This window comes from Bos mutus, chromosome 2 (assembly GCF_027580195.1).
Source record: "Bos mutus isolate GX-2022 chromosome 2, NWIPB_WYAK_1.1, whole genome shotgun sequence".
NCBI lineage: Eukaryota > Metazoa > Chordata > Mammalia > Artiodactyla > Bovidae > Bos > Bos mutus.
The window spans coordinates 26,317,269-26,344,310 of record NC_091618.1 but is presented as its reverse complement, the minus strand read 5'-3'; the positions used below and the strand labels follow the sequence as shown (position 1 = coordinate 26,344,310).

Here is a 27,042-nt window from a genome sequence, read left to right as displayed (position 1 = left end):
TCACTTAAAAGCAGGGACCAGATTTTGGTCTGCACTGTACCTGTCTCCTTTCTCCTCACCTGATCTTATTCCATTCAAACATCTACGGTCATCACGACAGAGCACACAGCCTGCACGCGGAAAAGAATCAGCTGAGTGTGCACCCGCCACTGCAAAGCCTGTCAGCTACCTGGCTCCAGGCAGCCTTTCCCTGACAGCTTTATGTCTGACACTAAAGAAGAATCAATAGGAGGCCAAAGGGTTGACATTTCATTTTCTAAAAAGTGATCCATTGAGGACCAATCACCAAGCAGTGTTTATCAGCCTTGGGAAGTGACTTATTTTTTTTAAATGGGGAAGAAGGTACAGGAATCATGGCTGGGTAACTTGACAGGCTCAATTCTCTAAGGTGGGGACTCATAATTGGAAATTCGATCAATCCTGCCTTAAATAATAAAGTGTTCAATAAAAGCAGAAAGGAAATTAAGTCATCAAGCTTGTGATGCTATTTTCTATAGCTACAGATTTTAATAAACTTGTCTTCCTGCATTACATTTTCATCTGCTTTTCCTTTTTCTTTTTTTGTCAAAGAAGAGCATAAGGAAAAAAACACACTTATAACGAGGTGAACTATTTCTAATTACTCCCGTCTGACTGCTGTATTTAGGGCAACTTAAAATGCAAAAAACAAACAAAGAAAGTCATGCTAAAAGAAATCTAGACTACAACTAGAGAATTCTCCCAACCAAAATTTTGGTTAAGACTCAAGATGAGATCTGTTGTTGTTCAGTTGCTCAGTCATGTCTGACTCTTTGCCACCCCAGGGACTGCAGCACACTAGGCTTCCCTGGCCTTCACCATCTCCTGGAATTTGTTCAAACTCATGTCCATTGATTTGGTGATGCCATCCAACCATCTCATCCTCTGTCGTTCCCTTTCTACTTTCTATAAGCAAGTGTTATCTCACATGGTTCTGAGCATTCTGTATTTTTTTGAGGTGGCAGTAATGAATGATTTTATTCCTCTTTTAGACTTTTAAACGTCTTTATTTTCCAACGACACAAGTAGTTTATATACAATGTGAAAACTTCAAATATAGAAATATGTAATGAAAGTAAAAGAGCGTCCCTGGTGGCTCAAACAGTAAAGAATCTGCCTGCAATGCTGGAGACCCAGATTCAATCCCTGGGTCAGGAAGATTCCCTGGAGAAGGGAATGGCAACCCACTCCACATCTTTATTTTCCAATGACAGAAGTTTTTATATACACTGTAAAAATTTCAAACGCAGAAATATATAATACCGAAAGCAAATGCCGATGTACTTTCAATATACTTCTCATCCTGCTCTATCAGCCCTGCTGTCAGACAGACATAGATTAAGGCGTGTAGTTTTCATGTGTGTACGAGCCCGGCATGCGTATATGCACAAAGTCAAATGGCAATGGACGAGAAAGAGGTCCATCTTGAATGACTTACAAAACCAAAAGCATGGGGAAGAAAGAACTCTGGGAATTCAGATTCTGTTCAGGCCAAGGTGAAGTTTCCAAAGTCTAAGGTGTACTATTACACAGAGGGCAGTGGGCATGTCTAGATGTCTGTCTGTGTGTAGTGTACGACAGCAAGAGGACTGAATGTGGTGGATTTAACTTCTTCAAGACAAAATTCAGTGCTGTACTCCAACAGACTGTGCATCAGAAAGAACAAACATCATGACAAATGCAGGTGCCCACACTCAATAAGGAGCTTTTCTATACGATGTGAGCGTGATGATGATTGAGCTCTATATTCCAGGACACTCTGGAGAGTGAGAATAGATACATGATATTAATAAATACGTGTGACAACTCAAACCACCCAGGCAAACGAAGATGTATAGTCATCGTCCTAATCATAATGTACCATAAAGTGAGAGAAAATCATGGTGGCTGGCCCAGGCCAGTGGAAATAGCCAAAGGCAGTGTTCTGATATCAATGAGCTGGCCAACCAAAGAGGCAGAAAGAGACAGTGCCAACATACAGGGGCCTGAGGCCAAGCAAGGCTGTGGTGGTCCAGTAACAGATCTATTGCTAAAGCAACAGGGTGATTCTGGACAAGGACTACAGTTTTCTGAGTATCAGTTTCCTCTTCTGTAACATGAAAAGATTTATAATTAAGATGATCATTTTGACATCCTGGGTTCTACATTTTCTCTTAAAAGCCCCACCTTATCAAACAGTTGATGGCACAGGGAGGGTGAAGGTTGGAGAAGGGGAAGATTCCCACATGTGAGACAAAGAAGGTCTAGATGTGGACACACACTGAAGATGGGCAGCTGCCCCCCAAAACCCCTCCCATTCTTCTGGAGGCTCCAGGCAGTGTTAAAAGTAGGTGGAGATGATGACAAGGTAAGAAAAACTGGGTCAAAAAACAACATGCTGTCAAACTCGTTCTAGTTCTCTTTTCAGACTGTTTTTCAAGTACCAAGTTAGACTGCAAACTCTCATAGAGTAAGTAATTGCTGTTTTAGATCCTTTTCCAAGAACAATGCCATGCTCACAAAGCGCTCAAAGGGTACTCTCTGGAAAAGTCTCTGGCTTTCCCTAAGGGAAGATGGAGCACAGAATCTGCTTCCTTGCTTTGGTTACTGTTATTATGAACCAGTATCTTGCTAAAATAGCACTTGTGTGCTGGATTATCTATTTTGCCTATCAAAACTCTCCTGTCAATAGCTCTTAGAGACAGGTATTTTATTACCCTATTTCACAAAAAGGAAACAAAGCCTCAGAGATGTGAAGTAACACAGGTGACAGATGGTAGAACTCAATGTTGAGGTCCAAGTTTTCTATGTTTTTTTTTGGCCTTTGGCCATCAATCCAGGCTTAAGAGAGGTATAAATATAACACCTTTCAGCCTAGAGAATCTAGAAGGCTCCCAATGGCCTGCTTTCAGTTTGGTTCCCTGGAGTTAGCTGGGTCTTTCTAGGACTCTCTGCAGTGAGGGCTGCCACCAGGATCCAGCCCACAGTTCCAGCAGGGGTGTAGGGAGATCAAAGCAAAGAGGAGCGAGTTGGCAATGCAAATGCTGTGTTTATGATGCTAATCAAGACTCAGCTTTGTGTGGAGGAGACAAAAAGCTCCTTCAGAAAACCTGGGAAGAGGGTGGGGGCAGTGAGTGGCTTTAGTGCTTACCTCCTGCTGATGACAAAAGCTGCGATGAGAATAACCACCAGGACCACGCTGCCCGAGACGGAGACCAGCAGGACAGTGGAGTTGGCCCCGTCTCCGATGATCCTGGAAGGCACTGGCAAAGACAGTTACACAAGCATCACCTTGGGTGAGGTCCTAAGAGTTATAACTTCTGACTGTCACAAGTTTCGACTCTCTGAAACCATTTGAAAGACTCACGGCCTACTCTGCTCTTCATGAAGTATTCAGGCAACAGCATTTTCTTTCTAAGACATCCTTAATGAGACAAAAATACTCTTTTTATAATTGTATGAAAAACTTCAACCAGAAAACTCTTATGAAAGCCTATGGTAAATATTTCCACTCATTGCCTTTTCTTCTTTTCCTTTCTACTCTCAGCCTAAACTCTAACTCAAGGATCTGATGAATTCCTTAGTGAGAAAGACACTTGGAAATTTCCAAAAGGACAAGTATTTTTGAATGATCCTCTCTTCCCCTACACACACCCCAACTAGTTAAAAATCTGCCCATTATTGCCCACTTCCTCCTTGAAGCCTTCTAGGATAATCTCAAAGGATATTAAACCTCTTTAGATTTAATTCTGAATTTTCTGGGGTTTTTTTCTTATTTTATTTAATCAGTTCAGTTCAGTCGCTCAGTCGTGTCCGACTCTTTGCGACCCCATGAACTGCAGCATGCCAGGCCTCCCTGTCCATCACCAACTCCCGGAGTTCACCCAAACCCACGTCCATTGAGTCGGTGATGTCGTCCAACCATCTCATCCTTTGTTATCCCTTCTCCTCCTGCCCCCAATCCCTCCCAGCATCAGAATCTTTTCCAATGACTCAACTCTTCTCATGAGGTGGCCAGAGTACTGGAGTTTCAGCTTTAGCATCATTCCTTCCAAAGAATACCCAGGACTGATCTTTAGAATGGACTGGTTGGATCTCCTTGCAGTCCAAGGGACTCTCAAGAGTCTTCTCCAACACCACAGTTCAAAAGCATCAATTCTTCGGCGCTCAGCTTTCTTCATAGTCCAACTCTCACATCCATACATGACTACTGGAAAAACCATAGCCTTGACTAGACGGACCTTTGTTGGCAAAGTAATGTCTCTGCTTTTGAATAGGCTGTCTAGGTTGGTCATAACTTTCCTTCCAAGGAGTAAGCTTCATGGCTGCAATCACCATCTACAGTGATTTTGAAGCCCCAAAAAATAAAGTCTGACACTGTTTCCACTGTTTCCCCATCTATTTCCCATGAAGTGATGGAACCAGATGCCATGATCTTAGTTTTCTGAATGTGAATAAAATTATTTTCTAGAACTGGTGTAGAGAATTCTGTCCCAGCAGCTTCTTATCTACTAGGCTCGGTTTTGGTTTGTTAATTTTGAAGGGTAGTTATCTTATGTATATTGCTTATTCATTGGTATGCCCTCTATTAACATTTTGAATCAATCATCCAGTTGGTACAACTTACAGTGTTGAAAGATTGATGTAGTTGTCTAGAGGGCCTTAAAAAATAATAGTAAAAAAAATGATCTGACTTGTTTTGAACAGATTTCTAGAAATAAACAGGAGAGAACAACAACAAAAACTTGCTGCCTTCTCTAATCTTCCCAGGGAGAAAACTCCCCAGCTTAATGTAGGATAGTTATGCAACTGTCAATTAGTCAGCTTGGCAATCCTGTTTTTCACAGTTTATAGAAGACTTAGCACATGAGAAAAATAAGGTATTTCTCAATCATGTGAAAAAACAGATCAGATACTAGTATGAAAAAGTCTTTTCTAAATACCAAGAGGTGTTCTATGTTACAGATACTGGCTATCTAATTTTAAGCAATAGCCTCTGAAACAAAATGTTTGCCTAACCAAAAATTTTGTACAGTCTCTTAGATTTCAACAGAATAGGATTTGCCCTGGATTGTACAAAGAATCTCAGAACCCATTACCTGTGTTGGTTGTGACTTCCAGGGGCTCGCTGAAATCTCCATAGCCAGCTGCTGTCCTGGCTCGGACATGGAAAACATAGGAAGTCAGAGGGTTCAGGCCTTTGATATCTGTGTTCCTGGCGGCCGTCCTGACGATCCGATAGCTTCGTTCATTCTGATCCTACATTACAAGAGGATAAGATGAAGGAAGGTGGCAAAATAAATCCTCCACTTACTCCAGACACAATATTAAAGCAGCTGAGCCAGTCCACTCAGAGGCTGAAAGTAAATGGAGATTGATGAACTCTAAACACTATATTCGGTTCAATGTTAGAAGTACTATTGTGACTTAGATGTTGAAAGAAATGTGAAGTTCAGGTATGATCGCTATTGACATTGACCATATCCAGATCTTTTTTTTTAAAAGAACATTAGATGATGGTTGGTGGCTTTACTCACTCCACACCCAGCAATTTAACAGAAATAACAGCTGTAGAAGGTCCCTTTTCTGTTTTCTATTTTCCATCTAGAAAATGTCAAAAATGTTATAATCTGGTTTCAATGGGGAAAAAAAGCCTGTCCTTTTCCTGCTTTTATTAAGGAAACCAATAAGTGATTATCTTTAAAACGGAAAGAGAAGACAATTGTTCATTTTCTCGACAACCTTGAATGCAGACAGCTCTCTTCAGAATTCTATCCTTAAAGAGGTGAGTTATTTGTAAAAATAATGTCTTTCTATAACTTTAAGAGGCTGCAGAATGTAATTTTCTTTCCCCGATTTTCTATTAAAAGTCATCAAAATCCACACCTTGATTCTGAATAGCAGTAATCTACTTAAACAGATCATTATTTCAACTTTTATAAGTCACTCTCCCTGATAGAAGGTTTATAGATTAGACCTTGTTAGCTATCTTGACTTTCATGATATAAAGAAAAAATACAGTTATATTAGAACATAATGTATTTTTTCTATTTTTTTTAAGACTAGCAACTTAATGCATAAAATTCACAATTGGACTTGACTGGACAGCCAAATACATCTGGCTTTGTGATTTACTCGTATTCCAGAATTTGTAACTGGCCAAAAGCTATAGAGAAAAAGAGAAGAAGGAAGGAAGGAAGAGGGAAGGAAGGTAAAAAGGAGGAGGGGTAGTAGGGAGAAAAGAGAACTTTATTCATTCAAGTAATACCTTCTCATAATACTTGACTTCATACTCCAAAATCACCCCGTTGGGCCGATCTGGTTCCAGCCAAGCCAGAGCGACACTGTATCTTGTAACTTCTTTAGCCTGGACCAAAGCAATGGATGAGGGTGCTATTGGGACCAGAAAAAAAGAAGACGATATCTTACATTAGTGGGGAAAAAGTGGTGGCATCAGTCAATGATCTCATCTTATCTTAGAAAACTGTGACGTACTGACTTACCTTCCTCCAGATCCCTATTTTCCTCATCCCCAGTTCAAACACATCCCATTTTATGGTTCTCTCCAGGATTTTGGGGGCATATGATCTGTCTTAGAAAGACAATCTCTAAAGTAAAGTCTAACAAGTCCACAGTCCTACAGTGTCACCTCTACAGCTTCTGTAGCCATTCCTCAGAAAGGCTACAGTATAGAGGATGCTGGGGCTTCCCCAGTGGCTCAGCAGTAAAGAATCTGCCTGCGAGGCTGGACACGTAGGTTGGATCCCTGGGTCAGGAAGAGCCCCTGGAGAAGGAAATAGCAACCCACTCCAGGATTCTTGCCTGGGAAATCCCACTGAAAAAGGAGGCTGGTGGCTACAGTGCATGGAGTCACAAAGAGTGGGACATGACTGAGGGACTGAACAGCAACAATAAAGAATGCCACCTGCTTGTTTCCTTGGTGGCTCAGATGGTAAAGAATCTGCCTGCAATGCAGGAGACCCAGGTTTGAATCCTGTGTCGGGAAGATTCCCTCGTAGCTACCCACTCCAGTATTCTTGCCTGGAGAATTCCATGGACAGAGGAGTGTGGCAAGGGTACAATCCACAGGACTGCAAAGAGTCGGATTCAACTGAGCACCTAACACGATACTATACTTTATCTGCTTGTTTTTTTGCAAGCCATAAAAGCTTTTGGAAAATCTCCTCTTAAGCTCGGAGGAACTGCATCTCATCCCACCTCCAAAGTATCCAGTGTTGTCTTACTGATCTTTAATTTTATACAAGCAAGAGACAGTGTAACTCTTCCAAGGGTACTGCAGGGAATGCCCGAAGGCAAATAATTTACATACTTTCCAATACAGAAGTACCACTTAATTATAGTAAAGAGTTTCCAGTTTGAACATAACCATACAAATAATGAAGAACACAAATAAAGCCACAATAGTCTCAGGACATAGATGGCATTTTCCAACTATTTTACAAGAGTTGAAATACTGCTTCTGCCTGTTGAGTAGAAAACCTTTCCACTAAGAAGGACAAAAAAAAAAAAAAAACTGTCCTCCACTGGGTGTTTTATCATAGTGGGGAGAAAAAACAGCTTTGAGATTTATCAGCCCATGCTGACTAACCCCTTACTTCGGCACTGTGGTTGTCACATCTCCAGCCAGTTGTCATCAAGCTCTGCGGTGACTGACAATGGCGCAAATGTGCCGTCTCCAGGGAAAAGAGAGAGCATTCACGAAATGCGCAATCTTATCTAACAAAGCTGGTCTGCAGAACCAGAGATTAGGGGTCTTCCTAAATCAAATGTATGTTTTTTATTCATTCTTGAATTGTGAATATATATGAAAACAAGCTGCACATGAACTTGAACAGACTGTGGGAGATGGTAAGAGACAGGGAAGCCTGGCATCCTACAGTCCACGGGGTTGCGAAGAATCAGACACAACTTGGTGACTGAACACCACCAACAACATGAAAACAAACATCCAAAAATAACCACTGAGGAGCCACAGGGTTGTGCTGGGTCATCTTCCTGCCCTTCCCCAATACACACAACTTCCAAATCCTAACTCAGAGGGGAAAAAAAAGAGAAAAAGTAAAATAAATGATCTGCAAGTGGAATGGAGCTGGCTGCAAACCCACCTGACCATATCTGACAGGTTCGCTGGTGGCAAGGGACACAGCCAGAACCACCACAGTCACATGTCACACAAGGGAATCTTCCTGCCAAAGCTCATTCAGCAGAGCGCCTCTTGGAAGTGGCCATCTACAGCCTGGCATATCTTTTAGAGGTGTCTGGAGATGGTAGTGCACCCGCGCGCGCACACACACACACACTCGTCCCTATTTCTTCTTCTCCCCCAATCCGTTCCCAAAGCTATTCCAGATTGGATCTCAGGCATAAACGCAAGTGAAGTTTCGATACAGTGAACACACATGTCCTCCATCAAAGGCAACCCAAGGTTAGTAATACCAAACTGAGTGAACAGAGTTGCATGCAGCAGACATATGGAAACCACCAAACATCTGAAGAAAATGAAAACCGGAAATGTGCTCATTAGCTGTATTAAGGTTCCCTGCTCCCAACAGACACACACACACACACACACACACACACACACTTTCTCTCTCTCTTCCTTTACTGGTTGACACAGAGCCATTGTCCAGAGCAATGCAAGGAGTGATTTTCTTAAATGTAGAGGCAGCAAGGAGTTTAGGACGGTTGCCTGGCTGTGAAAAGCCATTTCACTCCAGGTAATAAATATATTGCCTAACAGAGCACTTTAGCATCCACTCCATAAAAAGGGGCTCTTTCAACTCCGATAGTCAGGATGGGGAAATGAAATAGAAAAGTGAGGCTGTTAGAAAGAAAGCAGGAGGGAGGAAAATCATAAAGTTATAATGTGAACTTATGCTCAGAAATGTTCTGGGTCAGAGCCTGATAATCGACAGATTTCTCGGGAAAGAATTGCCTGGCTGCCCTTGGAGCGAGTGCACTGATTAACTAAGATGGTTTCTCTCTGGCTGGGTTATCCCTGAACTACTGTATGTGGGAAATGAACCTGATTTCCAATTCGGGAGTTGGAGCGGCAGTGTTCCTGTGCCCATTCAAAGGGAATATGAGCTTCATCGGAGCGCTCACAAAATCTCAGGCAGGCTGTTAACAATATCATCGTGTTAACTAATAGAATATTCCTAATGCAACTCCACTTGGAGAATTCATAGGCACAAATGTGAAAGTAAACCAGGAGAGTGTCTGCTGACTCAGCTGTTGTAATAATGGAGGAAGATGAGATTAAAGAGGAAAGAAGAATAAATCGTGGTAATTGACAAAGAATATGATGCTGTGTGGCTGTAAAGTCTGAATTCTTTCCAAAAAATGTTTTTCAGAAGAGCATTTTTATCAGGCCATGGTGACAAAAGCAACCCATGACCAACTGAGATTGAGAATCAGTCCTAAAACAGGAAAGTGTATGATAATAGTAAATACAGCAGCCATTCCTCCCACTGGGAGAGAGCTTCTCCGGCAAGAAGAACAACAGTTTGGGAAAAACTTGGCTTTGTCACACTGCCACTTTGGAGAGAAGAGGCAACTTGGATGTCCTCCATGTTACAAGCCACATAAGGGTTCTTTCCTCACCTGTCCTAGCCTGCTTCCAGTACAGCCTCCAACTCTACATCTGGAAGCCATCACCATGCCTTGTGTGCCTGCCTGCAGCTCATTTCCCTGGAGGAGGCATTCGGCAATGGCATTTCTCAATCATTTCCCTCCCCCAGTGGTTCCCGAGCACCAGACTTCTCACGCCACCCTGTAATTGCTGCCACAACCCCTTCCCCTGCAACTTGGACTATGATTTAAGTAACACTTTTCTTAAAATGACACACTTTATCTCTCAAAAGACAACTTCTCACCACAGTTATCACTTGCAATTAATGGCAGGTAACCACAGAAATATAAATAATGCATTCATAACAATATACAATAATAGTGTAACTGACACAATGTTTAAAAAAAAAAAAGCCTAAATGCTCTTGTGTCTCTATGCTTTGCCAAAGAAAAAGAGATTAGCCAGTGTTAGAGAAGCATTCAGGGTGATCCTGACACCAATTTGGGATTTTGACCTTGGGGAAATCAGAAGAACTGAGAGAGAACTGAAAATTTTCACACAGGGAAACTCAGAACTACATAACATTCCATCTAGGTTTTCCCTAAAACTCATCTCTGACGCCACCATTGGTGGGTTTCCACAAGCTGGTAAACACGGCCAAACTCTACTCAGTTTAGAAGTGTTTCAGATTCTGAGTCCTAAAACCTCAGAGTTCTGCCCTTTGCTAACAGAATTAGAAGAGGAGATAATAAACTAATAAAATAATAGCTTGAACGCTCACCCCAAATACCTGGTTTAATAGTAGCTTTGACAAATCAACGCCTTAGTTCAAAGGAAGGCTTCCAATCACACTGTGAATTTTGGTCAACATAAAAAGACCATGCAGAAAAAAGGTCCTGCTTGCCTCCCAGTGGGCCAATTTACATTCCCAAACCTAAGGAAGGAAGGCAGACTTGGCTCTTCCTCCATACTGACTCATCCACTAAGCACAAACTTAAGGAGCACCAATGAAACAAGCCAAGATGGAAAAGGGCAAACAAAGCTAAATTAAATACAATCTTTGGTATCCAATTAACTGCTGTCTTATCCTTTAGCTTCTTAACGGAAAAAAAAAATGATGGAAAAATTTTTAATAGTCTTACAGAGAAGACAGGCTTCCCTAGTGGCTCAACTATAAAGAATATGCCTGCAAATGCAGGAGACGCAGGTTCGATCCCTGGGTCAGGAAGATCCCCTGGAGGAGGAAATGGCAATTGACTCCAGTATTGTTGCCTGGGAAATCCCACGGACAGAGGACCCTGGTGGACTACAGTCAGAAAGAGTTGGACATAACTGAGCAAATGAACATGCACACATACACACACAGAAGGCACTCTTCATTGTCAACCCAGAGAGTCCGTTTTCTAGAACTGAAGAAACAGTTCCTGCTAACGTTCGTATCCAAGTTTCCTCAGGGCAATGGGGAGAAGCAAGAGGTGGGGGCTTCCTCATCATACTACGTCCTCAGACGCACCATACGCCTGCAGGAGAGTAAGAAGCTGGGAGGAAGCTGAGGGTTGATGTAAGTAGGCTCATTAAAAAGAAAAGGCACATCTTAGACTGAAAGGCATTCTTCTCTACCCACAGACTTCCTTCATAAAAGAGATGTTTGCTTTAAGGAAACTCTTGTGCCCCTGGACATAAGCAGGCTTCCTTTAATGGCTAATATTTTGACACAGCACACAACCAGAAGAGCTGGTCACGCCAGTTGACAGTAGTATAGTTAGAGAATGATGACAGATGGAGGCAAAAATCACAAAGGCAAGAAGAAAGATTTGTGATCTAATTTAATGAAGCCCTTAATTTTTAAATTTTTGAAGCAGAATTTTCAATGTCTATTTTCCTGTCTTGAGATGAAAGTGTCTGAGACCACCTTTACCTAGTACTCTCAAGGGGATTTCAGTAGTTTTGAATCCAAAACATGGCATCCATTTCTTCTTCTTTTACTTACAAATTATGCTGATACAACCATTTAATCCTCGTGCAGTCATTCTACACAAGTCCTGTAAGTCTTTGCTTCTGGAACTTAATTTAAAGTAGACCTAAACTGGCATTTATGTTTAAAAACTTTAAACACTTGGCTAGGCGGTAAGTGGGATAAGAAGCCAGAAAGTGGAGGGCTACATTGTGGATTACAGAGAACCACAGAGGATTTCGATTTAGGCTGGGGAATTGTGGTCAAGATTGATTTGTTGGGCAACAGAGCTGCACACGTGACTGGAGAATTCAGGAAACCAGCAGCACCTTGGCTCTGCACGGGCTCATCTAAGGACGTGTGAAATGAGGTGAAGAAGAAAAAGCCTCCTGATCCAGATGAAGTCTTCATTTTACTAATTTGGTGAGGGGGAAAAAAAAATCAATGAATTGAAAAAGAATTTTGGATAAAATTCCAGGTTTGAAATTTACTAGCTGCCACCTTGGACAAGTTACTTATATTTCCTCATCTCTGTTCACCCATTTGTAAAACCCCTTCTTCCCAGATGCAGGCATGTCAGTTCTTAAAAAGTACGCCCTATACACACAAGGCTTATCTTTATATGTCCACTATTCAAGATCTTATCTGGCACACAGTGGTGCTCAATAAATTTGTCAAAGGAATAAAAGTGAACTAAATGTTGAAACACATCTTAAAAAAACCCACCTCTTTGTAGCCAGCAAAATATTTTCTAGATATAATGTATCCTAAGTAAGTCATCCTTAAAACAACTTAATATCTTCACCTGTTTCAGATGACCTTTTGTGGGTTCAGTTTTGCTATTTAGGTTAACAAAGATATTGACAATTACGAGTGAAGCAAATGACAATTCTAATTTTAAATGGAGCCTCTGTTTCCTAAGGGGTTTACAACGCTGCTGAACTTTTTTTTAACATACAGGCTGTAAAATGTCATTCAAAAGTAAGTTAACATGAAAACTAGTTTGCGCTACACCTGTTACAGACGGCATTTTGAGAAACTGCTCTTTCCCTGGATGAGGATGTTGACAATCTGTTCGATATTTCTCTCTGTATCTGGAGGGCACGTGTAAATAGTTTTGCAGACTTCTCATCTACAAAGGTGAGTGGTGTTAAATTCCCTTCAAGTTAGAAACCTTAATCCAGAAAGAGCCCCAACAGCCCTCTAGTTTGACAAGACCAGAGTTATCTCCAAAGAGACAGTGTTTGTAGTTCAGTCGCTAAGTCCTGTCTGACTGTTTACAATCCCAAGGACAGCAGCATGCCAGGCTCCTGTGTCCTTCACTATCTCCCAGAGTTTGCTCAAATTCATGACCAATGAGTTGGTGATGCTATCTAACCATCTCATATTCTGCTGTCCCCTTCCCCCTTTGCCTTCAATCTTTTCCAGTATCACGGCCTTTTCCAAGACACACTAGTGTAAGCAAAGTCACCGCCAGAGGCTGCCCTTAGTACTGTATCTATCCTTGAAACCGCAGGGAAAGGACATCTTTGATGAAGTCAAGGGAACCGAGTAGGGAGCCCTCTGCAGTTAGGGTGGAAGCAACAAGATTACGTGTGTGAAAGAGACTGTCTTTCTACACACCCTCTAGAAACAAGTAAAATGGTAGGAAAACATCACTTTTTAAAGCTGGAGCAACAACACAAGAGGATCAAAGGAAACTTTCACTGAAGCTTGAGTTTGAATGGTCTGAGCTTTCCTCTAGGAAGCCATGATAAATTCTCTCCCCTTTAAACAAAATTTCACATACCCCTGAGAAACTGCAAACGCTTTTGGCATGGAATCCGCCTGGGCTATGTACCTGTGATTACATTTGGTTTGAGAGCAGACCACAGCGCATCTGGGAGGTACAGGAGGGTTTTATCTCTGTGTGTGTTTTGGATAAACAGACAGCATAGATTCCGGGCTCCATCACGACTTTCTAACAGTCGTGCATCTCACAATGAAGAATTACAGAAGGTGCTTTGATGTCAAACAGAGGTGGCTTCTTTTAGGAAAATGGTAAATTTAACCTTCTTTGGTTCAAAGCTCAGCAGTTCTTCCCGCACCCCACTGATGTGAATGTTGCAATTTTCTTTTATTCACTTCCTCAATGACTTGCCATCAAACACCTACAAGTCATTTTACTGCAGCAGTTTGGTCCTTGTGACACCCAAATAGGATGGAGAAGAGAAAAAGAGACATGGGGAAAAGAAAGGGAGGAGGGAGTCACTACAGTCCTTCACTTGTGGGCTGAAAACTCTTTTCAAGGGCCCCGCATCACAAGCATTGAATTAAAAACAGTTTAGGGGACCTTGGGTAGGGAAATAGCTGAAACAGACACACGGCATTTCACTACTGGCTCTAATTAGGGCGGGGGAGGAGGGAGGAAGGCAGGAAATAAACAGAAGCAACAAAAAGTCTCCAGCCTGTGTACAAAGAAGACTGGAAACAGCCCTTTATGGACCTTAAGAAGCCTAAAGTAAAGGATGACAGTGGTTCCCAAAGCCCATGTTTTGGAGGGAGATGACGTCTTAACCTCAGCAGGGTTTTGTCTCCCTCCCCAGGATCTGAATTTAAAGAGGAGATGTTTACTTAAGGAGGTCTTTCCCTGATAAGAAAAATAAACCCACAGCTTATACATATCTCTGCTTAATACAAATAGCATATTCAAAATGAATTACTTGGAGCTTAGCGTGGTTTTTGCTCCCTCTTTCTCATTTTAACGCCTCAGCTCTGATTTGCTCTTTATCAAAGGTTGGTGCATTTTAAAATGCTGTCAAGCATCAAAATTAAATGCTTCAGAGCACTAATGATATCCTTGTGATTAAGGGCTTTGCCGTCACAGAGATGCTAAGAATTCGGGTGCTAATATTAATTGCTGTCTTCCACATCACTAAAGGAAGGAAAGGATTCCTCCTCTGAGTTTTGCACTATAGCGACGGTACCAAACACCACTGAGCAAGTTTTATTTTTTTATATTATACTATAGTAGTTTACAGCACTCAACAGTGCACAGAGTGCTTTCCCAGACACACTATCTTGTTTGAGCTACATTCAGTCAATCAGCTGGGTTAGTTAGCCCTCTGCTAATCCTTGGGTAAAAATCATTAATGAATGAATTCCTATCCACCCTCCCTTGAACATCACTGATGTTGTAAGAAGTTAGTTCTGCACCCCATAGCTCACAGCTGCTGTATCATTAATAACCACCTAAGCGCATTTTCTCATAGTCAAGAATTGAAAAACAGACAGACAAAAGGTATGGAAAAACTTGATTATGCCAAAATTGATACGGAATTATTTTCCTATTCAACAAGAGACATGGAGCCAAATTCTCAATTAAAGTCTTCAGAAGACTGAATCAAATGAAGTTCATTTATATTTAAATATGGAAATATTAATATTAATTAAGCTTATACTTAAAATGTATGAGGGATGCCCTTTTTTCACATAAAATGATTTCCAAGGTCAATATACACAGAATCTATTTTAAACAAATAAAGTGGAGTACAGTAACATTCACCTAAGGATATAACAGACTCGTACTTCCAGGGATGGTCAGGATCTGATTTGGGGAGCACTAATGGCACTTTGGGAGAAGGCGATGGCACCCCACTCCAGTGCTCTTGCCTGGAAAACCCCATGGACGGAGGAGCCTGGTGGGCTGCAGTCCATGGGGTCACTAAGAGTCAGACATGACTGGGAGACTTCACTTTCACCTTTCACTTTCGTGCGTTGGAGAAGGAAATGGCAACCCACTCCAGTGTTCTTGCCTGGAGAATCCGAGGGACGGTGGAGCCTGATGGGCTGCTGTCTGTGGGGTCGCACAGAGTCTGAAGCGACTTAGCAGTAGCAGCAGCAATGGCACTTTAACTAAGTGATTTAAGAGCAAGACTTTACAAAGTGTTTAACTCAGATTCTACTTATTTCTGTACAGAAATGAGTAGCAGATTGTCTCAGACAAATTTTTTTATACAGAGCTATTACCCAAATTTTAAATAATGGAATGTGATACAATTCTTAGCTTCACATTAAGTGTTTGCACACAGAAGTTGGAACTTCTCAGGTGGTGCTGGTGGTAAAGAACCTGCCTGCTAATGCAGGTGACAAAAGAGTCAAGGGTTCGATCCCTGGGTTGGGAAGATCCCCTGGAGGGGGGCATGGCAACCCACTCTAGCATTCTTGCCTGGGAAATCCCATGGACAGAAGAGCCTGGTGGACTACAGTCCAAAGAGTCGAAGACAGTTGGACACGACTGAAGTGACAGCGCTTGTGCATGCACACACACACACACACACACACACACACACACAAATACAGAAGCTGAAGGTCTTCAGATTGGCCTCTGGCTAACTGCACAAACATGGGAGCTCCCTTTCAATAAATAACTGTGTCTGGGATGGAGCTGCTAAGACAAGGACTACATTTCTTAGACTTCTTCATGTGTAGGATGGTTCATATGTCTGAATTCTGGGCAATGGAGTGTGGGTTGAAGTGGTGACTCCCCTTGGGACCCTCCATCCTCTCTGATGCACCATCTACCAGCTCCATGTTGGTGCTCAAGTCCATCTCAGAAGTTCCCCATCGACTGTCCCCCTCTTCACCACCAACTGCATGTGACCTGAGTAGGAAATAATTTTCTATTGTGTTAACCTGCTACCTGACATCTGGGATGACACAGCCCATTCTGTTAAAGTGGAGCCATTCAGGAAAAAAGGGGGGCATTTTCATATACAGATGGCCTGAGATTTATGATAGTTCTGGTTTGATTTCTAATTTTTTGACTTTATGATGCTGTAAAAATGATGTGCATTCTGTTGAAACTATACTTTGAATTCTAGATTTTGTTCTTTCCCTGGGCTGGTAGATGTACTCGAAGAACTGTTCAGCTTTTCACTTTCAGTATTCAATATAATTACATGAGTCAATCAACACTTTATTATAAAACAGGCTTTGTGTTAGGTGATTTTGCCCAATATAAGTGTTCTGAGAACATCTAAGATCAGCAAGGCTGATCTATGATGTTTGGTATGTTAGGTGTATTCAATGTATTTTCAGCTTACAATGGGTTAACTGGGGAGAAACCCCACTATAAGTCGAGGGAGAGCTATAATAACATCATACAATAACTACCTAAAATAAAGTATGGGAGTATCATGGCCGACAGAAGATGGAGCTGCAGTTGAAAGCTGCCTGGATGGCCTCCCTCTTGGAAACCCCAGCTCCTGGGCACTCACAGTGATAGGAGAGTCACTCATTTGTGAGACACTGGCTGAGTGCTGCCATGGCATCAGCAATGCCAGGAAAAGACTGCAGCTTTGCAGGAATGCAAGACATAAGCACAGCCCCAGGTCTCCTAACAGACTGAATTCTGTAGAATCACGAAATGTTAAGCTAAAAGATTCACCTGAGCTTGTTTTAATATGAAATGGGAAAAGACAGCGGAATTCTCAAAATGGCTTGGTTTAGTTTTCCTTTTAGGAAAAAAACTTTAGTCTTCATTGCATAGTTGACAGCTCACACAAGTAAAGATTTGGGCCATGTGAATCAGAGTTAAACAGAGAAGAATGGGCACACGAGCAAAAAGATGCTTTTGGTCTCCTCTGCGAGGCACTTTGACATACTCAACATCATTTAATCCTTGCAACTCTCTGAAATCCATGGTTATCATCAGCACCTTTGATTTTCTATCTGGAAACTCCTGGAGCACAAAGTAATGAAATGATGCAACCAAAGCTATAAAGTGAGATTTTTAAACCCAAGTCTGCCTGACTCAAAAGTATTGTAATCCTCTCTATCACATGTCTGTTAAAACATACACACAGAAATAGTCAAGCATTGTTTTAAATCTATTGAATGGATTAATTCATATAATCTCACAAATACCCTCTGAGGCAAGTACTACTATTATTCCCATTTTACAGATTAGAAAAATAAGGTAAAGAGAGTTTGAACAACTTGTTACAGTTATACCTTATGTGGTGAATTCAAAAGTCAGGTTCTAGGAGCCACAGTTTCACCCACTGATCTATAAAATCCTCTAGTTCTAGTCTCTGCCCTCCTTTCACTGATAAGAAATTAGGGATTTGATGGCTAAATGCCATCTTCTTCCACAGCATCTGCTGCATCAGTAACAGGGCAAATCTTAGGTCTGGTATATGTTAGGTTCCGGGCCATCTATGTACACTGCTGGATGCTAGAAATCCAGAGATAAATTAGATATATGATGTTTGTTAATAGACAAAGTATAAAGCTTTGGGTGACTAATCCCCTCATATTAGAACTACCTACAGAGCTAAGAAGAGAATCAGCTGAAACTGAAAATTTAATTACAAAATGAAATAATAGTATTTGAAGTTAGGGAAAAAGTAGAAGCAAAAGGCAGGCAGATTTCAAGAAGGTTGGTGGTGTTCTATTCTTTGACCTGCTTACTGGCCACATAGATATTTGCTTTGTGATAACTTATTGATGATACATTTGTCTTGTCTATTTTTCTATATGCATATATATTTCACAATAAAAAGGTTAAAAAATAAAAGTGCTAGCTAAGAGTATACAAGTTGGAATATTAAAGTTAATAATAGAGATCCATTCACAATTTTTAGTTAATACTTTGGGGTTAAAAAAGAAAAAAACTAAAAGTTCCATAAAAGATTCAAGTTTTTGCAAATTAGGGCTTTTATAACTTTTTAATCACTATGTTGAATACCTGAGCCATACAACAACAGCTGTCCTTTAAAGTAAAGGGACTACCCGGTGGCTGGGAAATGGTTAAAAAAAAAAATATGCCTTCAATACAAGAGACCCAGGTTCGATCCCTGGGTCAGGAAGATCTCCTGGAGAAGGTACTGAATTACTCACTCCAGTTTTCTTGCCTAGAGAATTCCATGGACAGAGGAGCCTAGCAGGCTACCATCCGTGGGGTTGCAAAGAGTTGGACATGACTGAGAAACTAACATTTTCACAGTAAAGTAAATGTGTTCTTTAAAGGCCTATTTTTCTTTTAAAAATAACTATCTTGAATTAGCATTCCTACATGGAGAGTCATATGATGAGCTGTAGAATTACAAGTGAACGATGTCTCAATGTGAAACCAAAGCCACATCCCCAGAATTAACTGGAGATGACTTCGGGGGAATCCAAGTGTTTCTTATGTAGCACGTGTGTCTTCTGTTTGGTCTGAGAGCTGCTTGTTTTACTTTCTGTTTGCTTACTAAGAAATTTGTTGGCAGGTTCTGTCAAGGATAGTCCAACACTTGCCAACAGAAACATAGCAGGATTCAGTGTATATTTCCTATTAAGTTAGAATGCCAGTTTGAGGCAAACAGGAAAACAAGTCTTTCCACTGGAAGGCGATGTATAAGAATCTCTGAGCAAGACACCATTTTAAGATAAGAGAACCATGTAAAGCTAGAAGCAACAGAAAAAATTAAATAAATACTTTTTTTCTCTCTCAACATCTCTAGGAAGATGAATCTTCTCATTGCGTCTCAGTATGCTGGAAAGTGTCTTGTTATAAACTCTTAGTTGAAATTATTTTATAGATTTCTTGCTTAGATAAAACAAAGAACCCTAGGCAATATATTCCACTCTATGACTGACAATGCCCTCCAAAATTAGTCTGGAATCCGAAGGATGGTGTCAAGGAAAAGTGTTCTCCTATTGAGCAGAAGTACAGCATAGACAGTAGGAAAGTATTATCTGCTGTGAAGCAAAGCTTCTGTTCCTTTAGCTGTCAACCCCACTGGAGAGCTTTAGGCATCCCAAATCTGGAAAATAAAAGCTGTGTTGTGGGCTTCAGGTTCTTTTGTTACTCAGACAGCTGCTAATCGTCCTGCTGTGTTAGGAACCAATGAGACAATGCTGTAACATCAAGCTTTCTGACATCCACGGCATCTAGATGCGTCCCCAATTAAAGATGTATTAATCACAAGGACTCTAAAAGCCAGGATGATAGATGCACCCAGTAAATCTTTGCTCTTGCCTTTTACTTTCACACTCAGGTTTCTACATTTACAGGCAGAAATGCTTAAAAGCCTAGTCCAGACACTGACCAATAAAAAGCCTTGTTCATTACTCTCTATCAGATAGATGCTTGACGATTTCCCACGAATGCCTGAAAAGCCTTTCAGAAAAAGGTAAGACATTGATCATTCTGCTAAGAGTCTGTCTGCTTCAATAAATAGATCCACTGTGGCTGTTGTCATCTTGACTTTTTAAGTGTGATAACTAATTCAGGAGGGTGGCTTTGCCACTTGCTACAGGGACATTCAAATCATCTGTGTAGTTAAAAACAACAACAACAAAATGCCCTTAGATAAACCTAGGAAACCTAGTATTAATAATACTAATGATGGGCTTCCCAGGTGGCGCTAGTGGTAAAGAACTACCATGCACAAGACAAGAGAGGTGGGTTCAATCCCTGGGTTGGGATAGATCTCCTGGAGAAGAAAATGGCAACCCACTCCAGTATTCTTGCCTGGAGAATTCAATGGATGGAGGAGATTTGAGAGCTATGGTCCACAGGGTTGCAAAGAGTCAGACAGAATTGATGTGACTTTACACGTACAATACTAATGATACTAATAATCTCCTTAGGTCATGGCCCCAGTGAGAGTAAATAAATTATGACACAGATACCTGGAACAACAGAAAAGGGTATGGATTGGATGAAGCCCCTTGAATTTTGTGCTTTGAAATTTATGTTAATAAAAGCCTCAAGTTACTTTTTCACATTGGTTTCCATTTCACAAGGGCACTGAAGATAGCCTTATTAAATTCTCCATCAAAGGGCATCATCCATGTCATTTGTTATGAATAAGTAAGCTGGTAATCAACCACAAAGCAAAGAAAAAAATAGCAAAATAAAAGCAGAGAGCCTGACTGCTTTATCATAGAAGCTAATAATCCAATTTCTCTCTTTTTTTTGTCCTTACATATAATTTTCATAGAAGGCATCTAATTACTATAGTACAAAATAAAGAGAAAAAGCATCAACACATGAGGCTCATGTAACCTCAAAAAAGCAGTGTTCACCATTCTGAGTTATTGCAAATCTTTTCAAATTAGATGCCTATTTTTTTTTATTTTCCTGAGGTTAATGAAACTCGAAAGAGACAAGTATAATATTTGCAAGGTGCCAGGTTGGTGCCAGCTCAAGGAACTGAAGTCCTTGGCTTTCAATGGAGCCTGAATATATCATGAATAACTCCTTCCCCATCGCCGTCTCAGTGATGGTCCACTGTCTTCCCAGTCGAAAGACAGGGAGTCAATTAGTGTCACTTAGGATGTGAACACCTGTCGACTAAGACCTGGACTGAGACCAATTCCATTACCACAGCCACTCAATGGCTGCCAGATGATCAGGCCTTGGACCACTTATGATACAGTCCAGATAGAGGAAGGTGACCTAAAGACAGAAAGGTCCAGAGTCCCATTAGTCATCTCCTGAGCCATCTCCCAATTCCCCATCACATATACAGTTGGAACAAGATACCGATTTTTCCTAATAGTTACTTTAAAAGACCACATGAGCTGTTCAAAAAAGAAAAAGTCATGGTGGCCCTAAATTGATGATATAAACTCCATAAATGGTAAGCATTTTCAGCAGTCATTGTTATTTTTATCTTTGAAACTACATTTTAATGACTCATCTTTCTTTCTGTTATTGCATTTTGAAACACATAGGCAGAAAAGAGAAAGAAATAGAAATGAAAAATATCTGACAAAGAATAAAGTGGAACATGAAATTACAGGCTATAGATGATCAGTGACAAGCTGAGACAGGCAGAGGAAACATTCCAATATGATTCTGGTTGCAAATCTAACTCCAAATGTTGCTTGGTTGAAAGAACAACTCAATACTGAGAAGTGATGGCCACGGACCATTCTACTTGTACAGTAGACTGCAGTTACAAGTGGAAAGAGATAGAGACAGAGAAAACCAGAAGGAAGATCAATCAGGTGAAGACCTGAGCCTCTTCCATCTTATTTTCAGTCTGGTTTCATTATATGGATCGTGGTATGGAAGTCTGGGAAGGTTCTGAACACAGAGAATCAAAACTCAGGGAACAAGATCCACGAACCACAGCATGCTGAGGAATTGGGGTTTAGTACTACCTAAGGCGAGTGGCCAAGAGGAGATACCCCATGTCCAAGGTCAGGAGAGGTGGCTGTGAGGAGATACCCGACATCCAAGGTCACAGAAATCCCAGTAAGATGGTAGGCACTGAGAGAGGGCATCAGAGGACAGACAGACTGAAACCACAATCACAGAAAACTAACCCTAATCACATGGACCACAGCCTTGTCTAACTCAATGAAACTATGAGCCATGCTGTGTAGGGCCACCCGAGACAGACGGGTCATGGTGGAGAGTTCTGACAAAATGTGGTCCACTGGAGAAGGGAATGGCAAACCATTCCAGTATTCTTGCCTTGAGAACCCCATGAATAGTATGCTGCTGATGCTGCTAAGTTGCTTCAATCGTGTCTGACTCTGTGTGACCCCAAAGATGGCAGCCCACCAGGCTCCACCATCCTTGGGATTCTCCAGGCAAGAACACTGGAGTGGGTTGCCATTTCCTTCTCCAATGCATCAAAGTGAAAAGTGAAAATGAAGTCGCTCAGTAGTGTCTGACTCTTCACGACCCCATGGACCCCAGGCTCCTCCGTTCATGGGATTTTCCAGGCAAGAGTACTGGAGTGGTTTGCCATTGCCTTCTCTAATGAACAGTATAAAAAGGCAAAAAGATAGGACACTGAATGATGAACTCCCCAGATCAGTAGGTGCCCAATATGCTACTGGAGATCAGCGAAGAAGTTACTCCAGAAAGAATGAAGAGTCAGAGCCAATGCAAAAACAACACCCAGTTGTGGATGTGACTGGTGATAGAAGCAAGGTCTGATGCTGTAAAGAGCAATATGGCATAGGAACCTGGAATGTTATATCCATGAATCAGGGCAAATTGAAAGTTGTCAAACAGGAGATGGCAAGAGTGAACATTTTAAGAATCAGCGAACTAAAACGGACTGGAATGGGTGAATTTAACTCAGATGACCATTATATCTACTACTGTGGGCAAGAATCCCTTAGAAGAAATGGAGTAGCCATCATAGTCAACAAAAGAGTCCAAAATGCAGAACTCGGATGCAATCTCAAAAACGACAGAATGATCTCTCTCGGTTTCCAAGGCAAACCATTCAATATCACAGTAATCCAAGTCTATGCCCCAACCAGTAGTACTGAAGAAGCTTAAGTTGAAAGGTTCTATGAAGACCTACAAGACCTTCTAGAACTTACATCCCAAAAAAGATGTGCTTTTCATTATAGGGGACGAGAATACAAAAGTAAAGTCAAAAAACGTCTGGAATAACAGGCAAATTTGGCCTTGGAGTACAGAATGAAGCAGGGCAAAGGCTAATAGAGTTCTGCCAAGAGAACACACTGGTCATAGCAAACACCCTCTTGCAACAACACAAGAGAAGATTCTATACATGGATATCACCAAAATCAGATTGATTATATTCTTTGCAGCCAAAGATGAAGAAGCTCTATACAGTCAGCAAAAACAAGACCAGGAGCTGACTGTGGCTCAGATCATGAACTCCTTATTGCCAAATTCAGACTTAAATTGAAGAAAGTAGGGAAAACCACTACACCATTCATGTATGACCTAAACCAAACCCTTTAGGATAATACAGTGGAAGTGAGAAATAGATTCTGGGGATTAGACCTGATAGACAGAGTGCCTGAAGAACTATGGATAGAGGTTTGTGACATTGTACAGGAGACAGGGTACAAGACCATCCCCAAGAAAAAGAAACGCAAAAAAGGAAAATAGCTGTCTGAGGAGGCCTTACAAATAGCTGTGAAAAGAAAAGCAAAAAGCAAAGGAGAAAAGGAAAGATATACTCATTTAAATGCAGAGTTCCAAAGAATAGCAAGGAGAGATAATAAAGCCTTTCTCAGCGATCAGTGCAAAGAAATAGAGGAAAACAACAGAATGGGAAAGACTAGAGGTCTCTTCAAGAAAATTAAAGATACCAAGGGAACATTTCCTGCTAAGATGGGCTCAATAAAGACAGAAATGGTATGGACCTAACAGAAGCAGAAGATATTAAGAAGAGATGGCAAGAATACACAAAAAATCTATACAAAAAAGATCTTCACAACCCAGATAATCATGACGGTGTGATCACTCATCTACAGCCAGACATCCTGTAATGTGAAGTTAAGTGGGCCTTAGGAAGCATCACTATGAACAAAGCTAGTACAGGTGATGGAATTCCAGTTGAGTTCTTTCAAAGCCTAAAAGATGATGCTGTGAAAGTGCTGCACTCAATATGCCAGCAAATTTGGAAAACTCAGCAGTGGCCACAGGACTGAAAAAGGTCAGTTTTCATTCCAATCCGAAAGAAAGGCAATGCCAAAGAATGCTCAAACTACTGCACAATTGCACTCATCTCACATGCTTGTAAAGTAATGCTCAAAATTCTGCAATTCTGCAATCCAGGCTTCAGCAATACTTGAACTGTGAACTTCCAGAAATTCAAGCTGGTTTTAGAAAAAGCAGAAGAACCAGAGATCAAATTGCCAACATCTGCTGGATCATCAAAAAAGCAAGAGAGTTCCAGAAAAACACCTATTTCTGCTTTATTGATTATGCCAAAGCCTTTGTGTGGATCACAATAAACTGTGGAGAATTCTGAAAGAGATGGGAATACCAGACCACCTGACCTGCCTCTTGAGAAACCTGTATGCAGGTCAGGAAGCAACAGTTAGAACTGGGCATGGAACAATAGACTGGTTCCAAATAGGAAAAGGAGTACGTCAAGGCTGTATATTGTCACCCTGCTTATTTAACTCATATTCAGAGTACATCATGAGAAACACTGGGCTGGATGAAGCACAAGCTGGAATCAAGACTGCCAGGAGAAATATCAATTACCTCAGATGTGCAGATGATACCACCCTTATGGCAGAAAGTGAAGAAGAACTAAAGAGCCTCTTGATGAAAGTGAAAAGAGGAGAGTGAACATTCAGAAAACTAAGATCATGGCATCTGGTCCCATCACTTCATGGGAAATAGATGGGGAAAAAGTGGCAGACTTTATTTTGGGGGCTCCAAATTCACTGCAGATGGTGACTGCAGCCATGAAATCAAAAGATGCTTACTCCTTGGGAGGAAAGTTATGACCAACCTAGACAGCATATTAAAAAGCAGAGACATTAGTTTGCCAACAAAGATCCGTCTAGTCAAGGCTATGGTTTTTTCAGTAGTCATATATGGATGTGAGAGTTGGACTGTGAAGAAAGCTGAGCATTCAAGAATTGATGCTTTTGAACTGTGGTGTTGGAGAAGACTCTTGAGTCCCTTGGACTGCAAGGAGATCCAACCAGTCCATCCTAAAGGAGATCAGTCCTTGGTGTTCATTGGAAGGAATGATGCTGAAATTGAAACTCCAATAATTTGGCCACCTGATGCGAAGAACTGACTCATTTAAAAAGATCCTGATGTTGGGAAAGATTGAAGGTAGGAGGAGAAGGAGACAACAGAGGATGAGATGGTTGGATGGCATCACCAGCTCAATGGACATGAGTTTGAGTAAACTCTGGGAATGGTGATGGACAAGGAGGCCTTGGTGCTGCAGCCCATGGGGTCACAAAGAGTCGGACACGACTGAGCGACTGAACTAAACTGAAGGAAGCCTACATTTTATTTATAGTGAAATCATTCTCATCCAGTTTCTTGATGGCTAAGTAGACAAGCACAAAGAAGTGACTGGTAAGGGGAGAGCAGCGATACAGAGACTTTGGGGTAGATTACAGCCAGAACCATGTGAAAATGCTTCATATACCAATGGTCACCACATGCTGTGCTCTCAAAAAATGTAGCCATGATATGATATTCTTGCAGTCCTCATATTTGAAACTCTATCTCTTTTGGCCATTCTTTTCAAAGCTATGATAGAGGTTAAGAAAAGGAGCATAATTTATGAATAGGGATTTTAAGCTTGGGAATCGGCAACCATAAAATTATTTTTTTTTAATTCTGGGGTATCAGCCAGAAACCAAACTGTATGTTCCAGAGTTTAAACTCCTATAGGCATTATAAGACTGAGGCTGAGAACAACTGAGATGTGAGACTTTAAAATGTTAGTAAGGCCAATGGACGTCTCCAACTGGATTTGTGCTTGAGAATCCAAGATGACTTCTGTAGTCATAAAGAATAACAAAGCATGTTATTAGGAAAGTTATAACTGTTTTAGGACCTGATTTTTTTTTTTTTTCAGCTACAAGGTTCACAGCATCTCATTGGGGCCTTTCTAACACAACTTGCTAAAGTGTAAATTTCAATATTACTAGCTCCACCCCGGAGTCAATCTATAAATACCGAAAAGACCTCATTAGAACAACATCTCACCCAGAAATAGTCCCATGGTAGGGTCTCTAAGAAAGATATTGGAACAGGGCTCCAGTACACTAGGGGTTGTTTTATGGATTTTATTTTATGTGTGTTCTAAAATCAGAAGGGAGAAAGAAAAGAGAAAGAGAGAGACGAGAAAGAGTGAAGGCCATCATTCAAAGAACCCACACAGTTAAGGTTATATCCTTGAAAAGTTAACAGTGAGATGCTTCCCATTTATCAAGCTCCCCAAACAATACATTTTTACATTATATCAATATTCCTTAAATATATTACCAGTCTCTTAGAGTCACACCTTAATGAGTCGACTAACCAGCAATGATGTATACAAGGTGCGCTGCGAGCACAACTAACGTGTTTTAAAACCTATGACCACTGTTCTGGTTACAAAACGACACTCAGTGTTCATAGGGCAAGATTCTGCTAGACTTGTACTTTTTGCTTTCAGTGAAAAACAAAACAATAAAAATCCTGATTACATACTGTAACAGCAATCCTATTCCTACTTTAAATAGGAAGAAATGAGATACCGTTAGCAATAAGAACTCCCAAGTCTCCAAAAGCACCCTCTAGAAAGTTTCCTAAAATCTTGCCCTCTAGAATCAGGATCAGTTTCAGCAGGTTTCAGTGCAGACAAGGGCTCCACCAGAAACCCTTAGGATCACCTGCAACCTTCCTATAAAAAAAAATAAAGTCTTTGATTATCTTAATGGAAGGAACATTCGATTAAGCTTTCAGCTCGTTGCATATTCAAAATCACAGGCCTGTTTATATGTTTGCCCTGGCTTTGATAAAAGGACATGGAGGAAGCTGTGCTCTCATCCACCTTCACGCTATTATGCTCAAAATACACACTTACTATGCTAAAAAAAGGGGGAGGGTGGTTCAGGAGGCAGATTTATGGCTTGCAGTACGATATCTAGACAACAGCAACTCTCCAGGGAGCCATTGTGAGCTTGCCCCTTTCAGTGTTTGTTCTAATGGATGGATGTTATCCAACCCTGTTACATACAGCGAACCTGTTGGAGACAGGTCCCTATTTAGCACCCA

The 27,042-nt window shown here is 41.1% G+C and overlaps 1 protein-coding gene across 2 annotated transcripts in view; it reads right to left on the bottom strand.

Annotated features, from left to right (window-relative positions):
- The window catches only part of EPHA4 (EPH receptor A4), a 161,887-nt gene that overhangs the window by 34,234 nt on the left and 100,611 nt on the right, over positions 1–27,042 (bottom strand). For both annotated transcript variants that reach the window (XM_070385995.1, XM_005888450.3), the window contains exons 6-8: positions 6,266–6,390; positions 5,097–5,256; positions 3,149–3,260 (exon numbers count right to left, since the gene is read on the bottom strand). In XM_070385995.1, coding sequence (XP_070242096.1) covers positions 3,149–3,260; positions 5,097–5,256; positions 6,266–6,390 — 397 coding nt within the window. The remainder of the gene's footprint in view (positions 1–3,148; positions 3,261–5,096; positions 5,257–6,265; positions 6,391–27,042) is intronic.